Genomic DNA, 14,417 nt, shown 5'->3' with positions numbered 1-14,417 from the left:
AACCGAACATCTTAACTCCACCACCAACTACAGTATGACCTGTTTGTAACAAAGACAAAAAGCATCGACTTCTTTTTTGTTTGTCCCCTCTATTTTTCCTAGAAAATGCAGAGAAAAATATTTGTATAAAAGAAAATTTTGACGATCCCTAGAAAATCCCAGCAAAACTAGCAGCTTCCTTTATCAAGTTCCAATCGCCCTCAAAGAAAAGTCTTATTAATTTTTTACTTTGTTTTTTGTCAAAAAGCTGAGCTACTGATATCGTTCTAGGCTTTGGTTTTACTGTTTGATCTGACAGAGAACAAGGGAATCAGATTTCAAGTAAGTAACTTTTTTTAAACAATTTTCTTTTGGTTAATTCGGGGTTTTAATGATTCAAGTGGGGTTGTTGAAGATATCCGTAGAAAATTGAGATTGTGAAAGTGTATCTGAAAATGGAGAAAATGATGAACGATGGGGTTTCTGATTGTAATAATACTCGGTTATTGCGCGAAATCGAGGAAATAAGTAAAGCACTTTACTTGCAGAAACCTTCATCGAATGCTTTGATCATCACATCCAATGTTAGATCTCAGTCTGCTGGAAAAACCCATCTTTCAGAATCAAAATCAAAGCAGAATTCATCTTCATCGTCCTCGTTGTGGAATTGGAAGAATCCCTTTAAGACATTAGCTCATATTAGGCGACATCGGTTCGATATTTGTTTCTTTCTCCATGTGCACTCTATTGAAGGCTTGCCTGCCTATTTCAACGACTCGAGCTTGTGTGTGCATTGGAAGGGGAAGGATGAAGTATTGTCCACTCGTGCAGTGAGTGTTGTCGATGGAATTGCTGAATTCGAAGAGACGTTAATGGTTCGATGCTGTGTGCTTGGCAGTAGAAGTGGTCCTCGTAATTCAGCAAAGTACGAGGTTGAGCTTTTCGTAATCTATGCATCGGTCGCTGGCGCTTCAGGGCACAATATGGGAGAGGATTGGATTGATCTCACGAGACTGTTACCGCTTACTTTTGAGGATTTAGTTGGGGAGAAACGTGCAGGTAAATGGACTACTAGCTTTGAACTTTCTGGCAAGGCTAGAGGTGCTACTCTAAATGTCAGTTTCAGTTTCTTGGTAACCGCGGATGATTTAGTTGAATCGAGCGGAAAAACATCGAGTTTTATGAATCTAACAGAGAAGGGTTCAAGTGCAATGGGACACAGAGCAAGAGAGGGGAATGGGATGCTTCAAAATTTGGGGACTCTCCCAATTAATGTGAACCGTGTGTCTTACATGTCGCCTCTATCTGTTGATATAAAGTTCGGTTCTGAATTGTTGCCGAATTTAGGACTGGAACTTTCCAAATCAATAAGTTTTTTGTATCAGAAACTTAATGAAGGGAACTTACACAGGGTTTCAGGCTTGGATAAATTGTCCGAGCATGTGGAGCCACCGATATCCGATTCCGAGTTTGATGAATTTATAGATGAGTATGAAAACATCGAGTTTTCTGTAATTGAAAAGGGTGTAGAAATGTGTCAGAATGATCAGTCTAAGCTTGAACAAACTGCTAATCAGATCCAGAGTATTGATGGTCCGGCCATTGAAACTATCAATGTGGAGGAGATCCTAAGAGATTGTGACACTGACATTGATGAGGAGGCAGAACATGTTTTAAATGTCTACTGCACTGAAGTTTGCACGAAGGAGGTTGGTGTCGATGGATGCATGCAAGAAAAGAGTGTATGTTCTAAACCAATGAGTTTGATGGAGCTGGAGTCAGATTTTCATGACCTGTTGATTAGAGAATCATCAGTATCGGAATCTTCATCTGCTTTTGACGAGTTTATCGATAATGAAAAGTTTATGGATAAGGCTAGCAAATCGACAAAGAAATCACGAAGTTTGGATGAAATTGCTGACACTGTGGCTAGTGATTTCTTAAAGATGCTGGAAATTGAACATGGTCCATTTAGCTTGAATTCTGACGATACTCTTGAATCTCCTAGGGAGCGTCTGTTGAGAGAATTTGAGACCGAAGCCCTAGCTTCTGGTGATTTCATCTTAGATTTTGGTGCTGGGGGAGAAGATGAAGAAGATGGAACTCCTGGACCTTTTCATGGGGTTAGTTATGATGATTTTGCTTTCTCTTCAGTTAGTCCACCCAGGAAGGAGGAGAAGGAAAGTCCGTCGCTGGCAAACAGAAGATCGGTCAAAATGCTCGAGTACTTGGAGACTGAAGCTTTGATGCGTGAGTGGGGCTTAGATGAGAATGCATTTCAAAGGTCTCCATGTGTTCAAAGCGATGGATTTGGAAGCCCGATAGAACTTTCACCAGAACGACTCGAATTACCTCCATTAGGAGAAGGCTTGGGACATTTCATTCTGACAAAGGATGGAGGTGTCCTGCGGTCTATGAATCCTTCTCATTTCATAAACTGTAAAAATGTTGGGTACCTGGTCATGCAAGTATCTAGAGCTGCTGTATTTCCCGCAAGATTGGGCATCGATGTTATGGAGATATTACGAAACTTGGCTTCACTCGGAATTGAGAATCTATCCATGAAGGTAAACAATTTAATGCCTTTGGATGATATTACTGGGAAAACATTGCAAAAAGTTGCACTGGAAGCTGCACCTACAACTGTAGTTCTAGAGCGGTATGCGTTAATCTTGTTTTCAGTTTCTCGATTTCTTTCTTTTTTTCACTGTTCTTTTTATCCTGTTTGATCAACTCAAAATCTTTATTTGACAGGTGGGGCAAGTTGAAACAAGAATTATTATGTGAACAGGATTCACTCGATCAGGGAAACGAAGTCGAAGGGTTTCAATTTTGCTGGACTCATCGTGACAGAACGTGCTCAGGCCTTATAGGTTGTGTATCTATGGAAAACCTTGTTCCATCAGTCATGAATAGGATTGAAGCCCTCGCATTAGAGGGTTTGAGAATTCAATGTGGCATGTCTGACGAGGATGCACCCTCAAGTGTCGGTCCTTCGTCCCCCAGCGACGTGCTGTTTACTGTTGGTAAGGATTCAAAATCGAGTAATTTGCTCAGTTTCAAGGGAGCTGCTAGTTCACAGTCACTTGATTTCAGAGATGTTGTCAATAGATTAATGAGCCTTGTTATAACATTGGATGAGTGGTTACGGCTGGACGGTGGAGTTATAGATGACGGAGACCATATTAGTGACCATACGATCCAGATCCTTGAGGCTTATCAAGCCAAGTGCCTTGATTCAGTTAGTGGAAATTCGATAAAACATGTCGACTTGGGTAAAGAATCTGGGAGAAAGCACGGGTTGTTGGGGAATAACTTGACACTAGCCGTCAAGGTGTTGCTTAGAGATCCCTTTCGAAACTATGAACCGGTTGGCACTTCAATGATGGCTTTAATTCAAGTACAGCGAGCTCATGTCGCTCTAGAGCCACAAAGAGATCGAGAAGAGAACCCTGAATCCGAAGCTGCAGGGAAAAAAGAAGGTACTCCATTTTTCGATATCACCGAAGTTCATCTTGCAGGGTTAAATACTGAGCCTGATAAGCAGCATCTTTGGGGTAGCAAAGCACAGCAACAGTCCGGGACACGCTGGATGCTTGCTAGTGGCACAGCTAACTCCAAAAAGAAAACATTTTCAAAGTCAAAGGCAATTGTAAAATTCTACCCATCTGTGATGAGAAAATCGCATGCCGGGAGCGTGCTGTGGAGTCTAACCTCGAACGTCGATGGAATAAGTGCATGTTCGAAAGGATTGGCAGATTCGGGTCAACATTATCGAAACCCTAATGTCATCTTCCTAAATTAAGTTGTCGAATTTGGGTGTAGATTGCGGATTTTGACCGTTTACTATGTATGCATGTATCAGCCTACTTTTCTGCAGCTAAAGTTGTCAAAGATTGTATAGTCCAATAAGAATCAATATACAGTTGAATATTCATTCAAAATTTAATCATTTCATCTCCATTTGATAAATGAAGGACATAGCTAAAGTTCTCTGCCTTCCTGTGTTCCTTTTTATTCTCTTGCAATGGTTTCTTAATGCTGCAATCACTTGGCTCACCAAGAAGTCTATAAATTTATTGACGATTTCGGATTATTAATAGATATTACATCAAGTGTTCAAAGAACAGATCCGAGACGATTCTCTCAACTTAGTGTCGCTAACACTAAATAGGATCAAGTTATAATTGGAACTCAGGGTTCTTGTAGTCTGGTCCTTAGATTTTCTTACAGATATTTACAAGGATAGAAATGCACGAAGACTTTTCAATAGTCTATGCAGACGATGCGATAGTTGCAGATTGATGTTGACCTTCTGCAGGAGATGGCTCTGAGATTGTAACGGTGACTTGTCGACTGATTCAAGAAGCACTTCGGTGATTATGAATCCCGTCGTAAGTTGTGATTACGTAACTCGGATCGTCTTTATCTCTTTCGACCCTTTTCTTCACGGGGCATCCTTCGACAGAGCATCTATAGTAGTTCCTATCAATCAAACAATAAGAAATGGATACAACCGAGAGTTTAAAGGATGATTCAAACCATTCAAGAATTGGCTAAAATACCTCGGATTCGGGCTGTTCTTCACCATTTTCTTCCCGTATTTCCTCCACCGGTATCCATCATCCAGTATCTCAACCTCGGACTTGGTCTTGAATGCATATCTTTCTTTGACTTCCTTCCTCTCGCTCACAGTTTCATGAACTTCATTGCCAGGTACTCGAAGGAGGCTGCTAGTGCCAGCAGAGTCATTAAAAGGAAACTGAATTGGCCCTGAGATGATGGCTTCAGGAAAATCCTCCAGCCAACCGTCGAAAGTCCACTCGTCAGGGAACTCGAAATTGGACTGATCGGTGCTTTCCGGCGAGTCCAGCTGCTTAAAATCGTCGTTGTTAGACATTTAGGTAAAGTTAAAAGACTGATGTCTGATGGTAGCAGTATAGAGCGATACATATAGTATATTCTGCTCGAGTATCTGCAATGTGGTTTCGCCATGACCTTCCTATTACATTTACAGGAAGCTTCAATGGTTGATGTTGAAATAACATGCCTAAGTGATTTGATCTTTGGGTCCCATCTAGCTGCTCACTATTAAGAAGCTAAAAGGAAAACGATGACTTCTTGTAATTTTGCTTGCTTTGGTGTGAAGTTAGCTTTTTGATTTGTTCAGTCTCGTGCTTAGACCAACCCTTTCACAACAATGAAGACAAGTCAAAAGTGATTAAGACCCCCAACTATGAACAATAAGCTGACCAAAACATTCTTTAAAGATGGTTATATATACATACATACATATTGATAGTGTGCTACATGCTCTCAAGCATGACTATATGTCGTTTAGGAACGTCTTTACGAGTTTCGAAACGTGTTCGCCGATAAGTTCCGTCTCTGGGAGGACTGTAACATGCTTCTTCATGACTATATTAAAGCAGCTAATGAAGTTTAAATGAAGACAAGTCCACCTTCATAATAAGGGGACACACTGTAGCTGTCTTAGTCCACCACTAATTTTACCTAATAAAAGACACATTGACCTTGACCATCCCTGCCCCCAGAACTTCACATGAAACTTCCATTGTCACTGTAAAACTTATTCAACTTTCCAAGTTTTAAACCAACTGATTCAACATTAACTTCATCATCAAACTTTCTTGTATCAAATCATTCCATCTCATAATCCGATTCGATTTCGGGTAATCCTTTCTCTTTTCATGTCATCTGTTTGTTTATTGATGAAGTACGGTGTATATATACATGACGTTGAAATTTTCAGGGGCGACCGCCCTTACACGTCCCACCCGGTCCATCCCTGCCTGGTAGTACCACTTCTAAGTAATTATATAAATATATATATATATATATATATGGTTCTGTAACAATATAGTGCATGGGAAATAAAGGCTTAACGTAACTTCTTATTCAACTGTGTTAATCACTTATTTAATATTATATACACAAGCTTCTCAAGTCATGAAAAGTAGTATATGAACAAGGCCTTGCTAGTAGCCATACAAAGCATGCAAGCCATTAATGTCGTCTTGGCCGAGGTTCTTTTTGGTATTTCCGACTTGAAACGACGGGAACATGATCGCATTCCCGTCCTGGCTGTGACCGAGGCCGAGGACGTGGCCTATTTCGTGCACGGCCACTGATTCCAAGACCACCTGCGATCTTGTAGGGTTCCTGCTCCAATTCTCTTCTGCATCATACTGAAACCTCCCATCCTGTGGCGCAAAAGCATGAGCCAGAACACCTCCGGAGCCATCGAACGGTGCGCCGTCGCCGTGACTGCGTCGGTAAAACCCAATCCAGATATTGGGTCAAGTTCCTTGCGCCACCTCTCGAAACCTGAAAGGAGAAACACTTGCCCATCTTTGGAACGCTCGAGCAATGATGGGACTGAATCAGTCAGGAAACCGTAGGTGAGTTGGTACCTGCCCCATTAGAAGTTTTACGGAGGTTAACATTAACGGTGTAAATGAACACAACTTTCGATCCGTTTGTATAATTTTCGTTTATGTATATTCATTAAATTAAGTAAACGAGTATGAACACAATTTTTATGTTTACTTAATAAATGAATGAACATGAACAAAGATGTTTTCGGTTCGTTTACGTTCACGAATGAACTCAGCTCGTTTATTTGATTCTCCCTTTCCTTTTATTTTTTGGGTTAATTACATGATTGATCGCTTATGTTTGTGTTTTGTCCACTTTTCCTTATTGATTTCAAAAAACATAATTTATGGTCACTTTCATTTTATTTAATTAAGATATGATTATTTTCATTTTATTTAATTAAGATGTGACCACTGCGAGTTAATTAACATTAACAGTTAACAGATTAGGTGACGTGTTATTTTGGTATAATTACATATTTAGTTCCTATTATTTACATATTCTCTCAATTTAATCATACTTATGAAATAAATTTAATTCTCTAATCGAATAAAATATATTTTAACTTAATTTAAATTCTCAAAATTATATTTTATTATTATTTTAAAATTTCAAAGTATATATTTTATCTTAATTTACTAAATATATTATATTAGTACTTTAAATTATTAAATATATTTTATTCTTATATTAACTTCAAAATATTTTAACGTAAGATATATATTTAAATTATTAAAAATATTTTATTCAATTGGATGATTAAATTTATTTTAATTTATTAAAAGTATGACTAAATTGAGAGAATACGTAAATAACAATGACTAAGTGTGTGATTATACCAAAATATTTAACGGCAGTTAACTCGTGGTGACAATGTCTTAATTAAATAAAAACGAAAGTGACCATATATTATGTTTTTTGAAACCAGTGAGGAAAAGTGGACAAAACACAAACATAAATGATAAATCAAGTAATTAACCCTTATTTTTTTACATTTTAAATATAAGTGAAAGTAGAGACTAATGATTTTAGAGTTCAAATTGTGAAGCTTAAGGAACTTTAAAACCAGTTGCATAATTTCATCATTTTTCTGAAAATATAAACGAATATATTTGAGAAAAAGCAAAGCCATCATGTTACGAACGTATAAGTAAACATGTTTGCAAAAGCTAAACGAACATATTCACGTACGATAAATGAATGAAACACAAACACGTTAAAAAATATACAAACAAACACAAAAAAAATGGATGTCCCTTATTCTCATATGTAATGGGGTAAGGGGAGGTAAGATAGTATGTTGCCCCAACACTAGGTTGAGAACAACTTCTGTAGAAGACATCTGAATTATGAAATGTCCTCCGTAGGACTCGATCCCACGACCTCAAGGTTAAGAACCTTGTGCTCTACCAACTGAGCTGGATAAACACGAGTCGAAAATGAATACTTGCTCCATCTCGGTCTCCCAAGGAAGAAGGAATAGTCGGCAACAAAGCGAAACACACCATGATTATGGGCGCCATTAGAAGTTTTGCTGATGTTAACATCAGGAACACCACAACGAGGAGTTTTCATGGCTTCGATCGTATTAGAATCAACCCTACCAGTCACATTCAGATGATAAAGCTCCCGAAACACACTGAGACCAGCCACCAAAGCATCATCAAACCGATCATCGAGCAGATTGATCTCACCAGGATAATACCCAAAAGTTCTGAGGAATTTCTTCACTTGATGAACTCCATTCACCACATCTCCTTTCTGGGCATGTTTAAGATCATTTTGAAGGGATTCAAGAACCCTATTTTCAGAATTTGCTCCAAAAGGATGCAGCACCAAGAACACAAGGATTGCTCGAAAAAGCTGATGAGAAAATTTAGTTGCCATTGAAAGCTATGTGTTGCTTTGGTCTGGGTTTTGATGCTTGCTCTCTCTCCTATTTACACCAAGAAGATTATCAGATAAACTTGGCCATACAAGAATACCAGAAGAAAATTCCATAGATCATTAATTGATGGCCAAAACACTAAATAGGTCGTTAATGTCAGTATTTGTTTGATTATTTTTTCTGGTCCAAATATTTTAAGTTTAATATCTGAATATAAAATGTATTTGAATGCATACTGGTAAATTTTATGGGAAAATGAATTTGATAATATTGAGTGTTAGAGAAATTATTATTTTTAAATACGATGAATGTTACAGTATCAATCGAATGTCGTCTGTAATATTTGACGTTTTTGGAAGACGCCCTAAAGATATGATGTCGTCTTGTGTTAGTTCTTTTGCTTGTCTTTTTCATCTTCCCAAACTTCGCCAACGACACCCGCATTAGTTTTTGTGTCTTATGCTCCAATAAACATCACCAAAATTCCTCGAAAAAGCTGGTCACTTCAACATATTTATCTAAATATTTATCGTTTACAAATTTAATTTTGTCAAAATATTTATCAAATTCACAAAAATCTAACACTTGTAAAAAAATATAAGATATTGTCACTTTCGTTTTTATTTTATTAAGATGTGGTCACCCTAGTTAATTACATTATTATCCCCTAATCAAGTTTAGTTAAAGTTTTTACCCTCCACCCGAACTCGACTCGATTTAATCTGACTTGAATCCGATTTTTTTAAATATGATCCTATCAGATGAGGTTGAGTTGAAACCAATCAAATTTGAGTTAAATTACCATCCCTACTTGCACCCTATATTGGATTGGTAATCTTTTAACAGTTGCTTAATTTGGGTGATTTTCTCAAACTTTTAACTATGTGTTAAGTTTAATTTAAAATGAGTATTAGATCGAGTTGAATTAAATTCAATAAAAAATTTAAATTAACCGAGTTAATAAGTATTATCTTATAATTTAAATTTCATTTTAAAAAATAGAATTAAGCTTATGAAATTCTAGTTGAATAACATATATTTGTTCAAATTTAGATTAATCAACCAATAAAATAAATATATATATGTTTATAGAAAGGGTAAATTGCACCAATATTCATTAAACTTTTAAGGACTTTTCACTTTGGTCTTTGGATGTTTAAAAATTACATTACAACCACTAAAGTGTTAATTCACTTTCATTATGATTATTGTGTTGGTTGTCGTTAAGAAATATTAATGTAACTTCTAAAAAAGCCTCTGATTTTCTAAAGCCTTCTCTAATTTTTTTTTCTTTCCAAATTGACAGCCCAATTGTTTGATGAATACAACGGCTTCATCTGGTAAAAAGATTAACATATTTTGGTTTAAAGTTGATACTACGGTAACGATTATGTATAAGAAAGTTTAAAATTTTAGTTTCTATTATATTATTGTCTCATTTCATTATTGTTTATGTTACCATTCAGTATTTCCTTCAATCGAAAACATAACCCAATTTTTCTCTTTTTTTCTTCTTTCTTTCTTTCATTCGATTTAAGATTGTCAGGATTGAAACTAAAACGCTAAATGTTTCTAGTTCATCACTATTAACCGTATGATCAACTTGAAATCAAATTATGTTAATACTTTAACCAAACAAACCATTTCATCTGTTGGGATTGACTTGTGATTGTTCTGTACATTTTGAATCTTATGATATTTTTTGGGAATAAGACTAAAGCCAGCATTTTTTATGAAAGAGAAATAAAAGTTTAATGATTGTAATATAGTTTTTAAAAGTTAGATGACCAAAATAAAAAGCACCTTAAAAATTCAGTGACTACCAGTGTAGTTTATCCTTAAAAAATCTCAATATCTTTACCCTTAGCAACCATCATAATTAGAATCCACATGAACAACATTGACCGGAAAAGGCAACCTGTAATCACCAACAACATCATGCTCATCATCGTCGGTACCGATTATAATAGCTATGGTTTCTATATGCCGTTATCGAAGTCCTCTGTCTCTAGAGACGAACGTATAATTTTATATTAAATTGACGAATTTATAAAATTTTAAAATAACGAAAACAAAATTTCAAAAAAAAAGTTTAATGAAAATATCTAAAATATATAAGAATTTTAAAGGGAATTGTGATGTCTACAAAACCGTGGAATGGGTTTATAATTATATAAAGGGTAGATTGGTATTTAATATCTAAATTATTAATTTTAGTCTATTTTAGTACCTAAATTTGTAATTTTTTCAAAATCATACCTCATGTTTAGTTTTCATTTCATTTTTGTACACTGTCATTAAAAACTTAACGTGTTTAGTACATAAATTATCAGTTTTGGTCTATTTTAGTTCCTAAAATTTCAAATTTTCAAAACTTAGAATTAAATTTTGAACGGATATACCAAAACGAAACGAAAATTATAACTTTTAATGGCAGGGTACTAAAATGAAACGAAAACTAAACTTCAAGTATGATTTTGAAAAACTAAAAGTTTAAATGCTGAAACTGGTAGGAGTGTTCAAACGGGTAATTCGATGAACAGACCAAACCGAATTACCCAAATTTCATTAACTGTTAACCGAACTGAAATTTTCTATAAAAAAAATTAGCCGGACCAAACTAAGTTCGGTTAATTGATCGGTTAACGACATTAACCGAAATTTATAAATAATATATTATATGTTAAATATTTAATATTTTTTGTTTATTTGATTAATTCGATCGGTTAATTCGGTTAAAACCGAGTTTAAACACCCCTAAAGCTAAATAATATATATATTGTATTAAATATATATATATATATATATATATATATATAATGTATTAAATATTTAATAATTTCGGTTAATTCGATTAATTAGGTTAATTAACCGATTTCAAATCAAATTAATTGAATTCAAAATTTGAAAGAAAAACCATTAATCGTTAACCCAAAATTAACCGACTGAAATTTTTGGTTCGGTCGATTAACTCGATTTTAACTGAATACTAAACATTCCTACCGAAAGTCTAAAACGAATCAAAATTAATAATTTAAATACTAATCACGTAATTTACCCGTATATAGAAGAAGCTTAAGTTGACCATTAAACATGCGAGATTATCTATGATATTACACCAGTTGGCAATTTCCACGCTCACAAGGTTAAATATTAGGTCATTGTGACACTACTTTTTTTATATATATTTTAAAGAACAAGTGGACAAATTTTATCGATTGTACCCAAAAAAACATGAAATGTCTAAATCAAAGCTTGATGAAAATGGTGTGAAGATAATTGAAAGACATCCTTTTTGACATCACTTCTGTCTTGTTTCTCCAGAGGCACAGGGTTCTGAATTTAATAAAAATAAATTATTTATATTAAGTCGAATCGGATACGAATTTTAACCTAAAAACTCATATTAATTTCGAGTTTGATAGAATAAAATCTTCTTAGATCCAAGTCGGATTAAAAGGTAAATTTTCAAATCAAATTTAGGTGGATCAAAAATTCGACTTGAATCAACCTTGTGTATCATATTGTTGGGCAGAAAATCAAGCTATATTACATAGCAAATCGCCGTTAAGAGCCTTTAATCGTACTAGGAAGAATCGTATGTAACCGAGATGGTAATGAACAACAAACCAATCACCGACTAGATTAAGGTGTGATTCTGTTTATGGAATTCGGTGAGTTGAGCCGAGCTGCTTGAACCAAGTGAGCCTAAAAGTAGGCTAATAAAGCTCTCCCTCCCCAGATGAACACCGACACGTGTCCACGTTCCTCGATCCGCAGAAACCCTTGCTAAATTCCATAACCCTTGTTGTTTTTCTCTCCTCTGCTACCGTTAAAGCTTTCCTCTTTCACTCTCTCCCACCTCTCTCTTTTGCATATCCTTCTTATTAACGCTATCCATTTCCCTTTTGTATCTTACCTTCTCTTAGTTTCTTTGAGGTGAAGGCCTGTTCTGGTTATTTCCCAGTTGCCCTATTGATAATAAAGATGAAGCCTTGAAGATGTTGCAAAGACATGGTCTTTTTCTGGTAAGAATCAAATATAAAATCTGGGGTTTTTGTATAGGGTTAAATGCTTGACTTATTTCTCCTGATCCATTTTCGATCTCAAATTTGGCTGCGCAAAAGGAAAAGGAAGAAGAACCAACGGAAACCCTTTTTGGTTTTCTGGTTTTACAGCTAAAAGAAGCTAGAAAGTCATTGTTTTTTCCTTTTACTATCTGCTTAATGTTCCAAACTTTTTTGTCCAAATGCTAGAAGTAGTTGAGCTGAGTTGATTTGCGATTAATTTTGGTGAAAGGGTAATAAAAAAAGGAATCAGATTTTACTTACTTGAGCTAAACAGATTACAAAAAGGTGCTGAAAATGAGCTTAAGTGCAGCTGAGGATGATTCGGGGTCAGAGATTCACATACCGGGAGATATAGAGTGGCATATGCTTAATAAATCCAAGTTCTTTTTCCTTGGTGCCGCTTTGTTTTCAGGTGTATCAGCTGCTCTTTACCCTGTAGTGGTGTTGAAAACTAGGCTACAAGTCTCATCTGCACAAGTTTCTTGCTTTAAAATGTGTTTCTCCATCATGAAATATGAAGGATTTAGGGGGTTCTATAGGGGTTTTGGTACCTCTTTGATGGGCACAATCCCAGCTAGAGCACTCTACATGGGAGCCCTCGAGGTTACCAAGAGCAGTGTTGGCACTGCAACTGTTAGTTTAGGGTTTTCAGATACTTCAGCGACTGCTATAGCTAATGCAGCTGCTGGTTTGAGTTCAGCCATGGCTGCTCAACTGGTTTGGACCCCGATCGACGTTGTGAGCCAGAGGCTTATGGTTCAAGGGTACAATGATGTCAAAAACGTGAACCCCAATGTGAGTTTTTGTAGATACAGGAATGGTCTTGATGCGTTTAGGAAAATTGTGTATGCAGATGGTCCTAAAGGACTATACAGGGGATTCGGGATCTCGATCTTGACGTACGCCCCGTCGAACGCCGTTTGGTGGGCGTCTTACTCCGTTGCACACAAGCTCATTTGGAGTGGTATCGGTTGCTCGGTGTATAAGAAAGGCGAGAGTGGTTTTAGGCCTGATTCGAAGGCCTTGGTGGCTGTCCAAGGACTAAGTGCTGCCATGGCTAGTGGCATTTCGGCCTTGATCACCATGCCACTCGACACCATCAAGACCAGGTTACAGGTGCTGGACAGTGAAGAGAATGGGGTAAGAAAACCGTCGAGCGTGCCGCAAACGGTGCGGAATCTCGTGCAAGAAGGAGGGTTGGTTGCTTGTTACAGGGGATTGGGACCACGATGGGCATCGATGGCTATGTCCGCCACGACGATGATCACGACGTACGAGTTCTTGAAGCGGCTATCACTAAGACCCGAGAGCCCATGACAACATGAAAAACAGAGGCCGAGGGTTTTAACCAGTTTGCTATGTAAGGGATTACTAACTGTAAATTTTTTTCTTCCTTTGGCTTGTTAATGATGACCTGCATGTTAATGTAAAAAGTATATCTAGCAGTTTGTTCTTTCTTTTTTTCGTCTGGATCACTATGTAATAATGTATCTTTCACGTTCTCAATCTAAATATAGTTCATAAAATTAACGAGCTGGTTCAAGTAGTAACCAACTTGATACCGCTTAAGCAATCTCTTAGGTTCGAGATATTGTATATGCGTAAAATACTCGTCGGAGATTCACCACCAAAATTAAATGTACGACCCGGATCGTGATCTACTATTATCAGTCGTTGGATTAACTTGAAACCAACATATATTAATCATAGGGATTGAAAACCAGGGGCTGATAACGTTGGATTTTCTATGGGCCACCCAAAATCTGCCACCATATTAACACCATGAATGGACCATATAAGCATGAACAACAAACACACACCTAGAGAATGTAGGTAAAATTTTATATTAGAATAAGTGAATTTATAAAATTTGAGAGGGAAATTAACTTTTTTAAATTTCAAAACAATCGCACGAATTAATTTATCTCACTGGTTAAAGGAATCGTTTCAGAGGTCATGAGTTCGAGCACCAGTGACTGCAATAGGATGATTGAACGTTTGATGTCAAATAATTGAGACAAATTAAAACAGATACTACTTTATAATCACCTTAATTTAATAAAAAATATTCAAAACAAGCA

General features: G+C 36.3%; 3 protein-coding genes and 1 pseudogene across 3 annotated transcripts; 2 read left to right on the top strand and 2 right to left on the bottom strand.

Annotated features, from left to right (window-relative positions):
* The first annotated feature begins 96 nt into the window (after positions 1-96).
* On the top strand, positions 97-3,902 carry LOC120183646 (protein PLASTID MOVEMENT IMPAIRED 1-RELATED 2-like). Its single transcript, XM_039188314.1, has 4 exons — positions 97-321; positions 395-1,149; positions 1,213-2,638; positions 2,734-3,902. Exons 2-4 carry the CDS (start codon positions 435-437, stop codon positions 3,782-3,784), a joined length of 3,192 nt encoding a protein of 1,063 aa, XP_039044245.1. The 5' UTR covers positions 97-321; positions 395-434; the 3' UTR covers positions 3,785-3,902.
* Positions 3,903-4,007: 105 nt separating this feature from the next.
* LOC120183622 (probable WRKY transcription factor 50) lies at positions 4,008-5,041 on the bottom strand. Its single transcript, XM_039188296.1, has 2 exons — positions 4,545-5,041; positions 4,008-4,464 (listed from the first exon to the last, which is right to left on the bottom strand). The coding sequence occupies exons 1-2, from the start codon at positions 4,877-4,879 to the stop codon at positions 4,341-4,343; spliced, it is 459 nt and encodes a 152-aa protein (XP_039044227.1). The 5' UTR covers positions 4,880-5,041; the 3' UTR covers positions 4,008-4,340.
* Positions 5,042-5,978: 937 nt separating this feature from the next.
* Positions 5,979-8,265, bottom strand: LOC120183642 (annotated as a pseudogene).
* A 3,794-nt stretch (positions 8,266-12,059) lies between these two features.
* On the top strand, positions 12,060-13,800 carry LOC120183606 (solute carrier family 25 member 44-like). The gene has a single exon (XM_039188282.1). It carries the CDS (start codon positions 12,631-12,633, stop codon positions 13,651-13,653), a length of 1,023 nt encoding a protein of 340 aa, XP_039044213.1. The 5' UTR covers positions 12,060-12,630; the 3' UTR covers positions 13,654-13,800.
* The last annotated feature ends 617 nt before the right edge of the window (positions 13,801-14,417 follow it).

The sequence above is a fragment of the Hibiscus syriacus genome, unplaced genomic scaffold (assembly GCF_006381635.1).
Source record: "Hibiscus syriacus cultivar Baekdansim isolate YM2019G1 unplaced genomic scaffold, ASM638163v2 tig00112800_pilon, whole genome shotgun sequence".
NCBI lineage: Eukaryota > Viridiplantae > Streptophyta > Magnoliopsida > Malvales > Malvaceae > Hibiscus > Hibiscus syriacus.
The sequence above is the reverse complement of the archived record's forward strand: the minus strand, read 5'-3'. Positions and strand labels throughout refer to the sequence as shown.

Coding starts and splice junctions, on each gene's coding strand:
- LOC120183622 (XM_039188296.1), bottom strand. CDS start 4,879: ATGTCTAACAACGACGATTTTAAGCAGCTGGACTCGCCGGAAAGCACC. Junction 4,465..4,544: donor AAGAACAGCCCGAATCCGAG/GTATTTTAGCCA, acceptor TTTGATTGATAG/GAACTACTATAGATGCTCTG.
- LOC120183606 (XM_039188282.1), top strand. CDS start 12,631: ATGAGCTTAAGTGCAGCTGAGGATGATTCGGGGTCAGAGATTCACATA.
- LOC120183646 (XM_039188314.1), top strand. CDS start 435: ATGGAGAAAATGATGAACGATGGGGTTTCTGATTGTAATAATACTCGG. Junction 1,150..1,212: donor AGTTGAATCGAGCGGAAAAA/CATCGAGTTTTA, acceptor GAGCAAGAGAGG/GGAATGGGATGCTTCAAAAT. Junction 2,639..2,733: donor ACAACTGTAGTTCTAGAGCG/GTATGCGTTAAT, acceptor TTTATTTGACAG/GTGGGGCAAGTTGAAACAAG.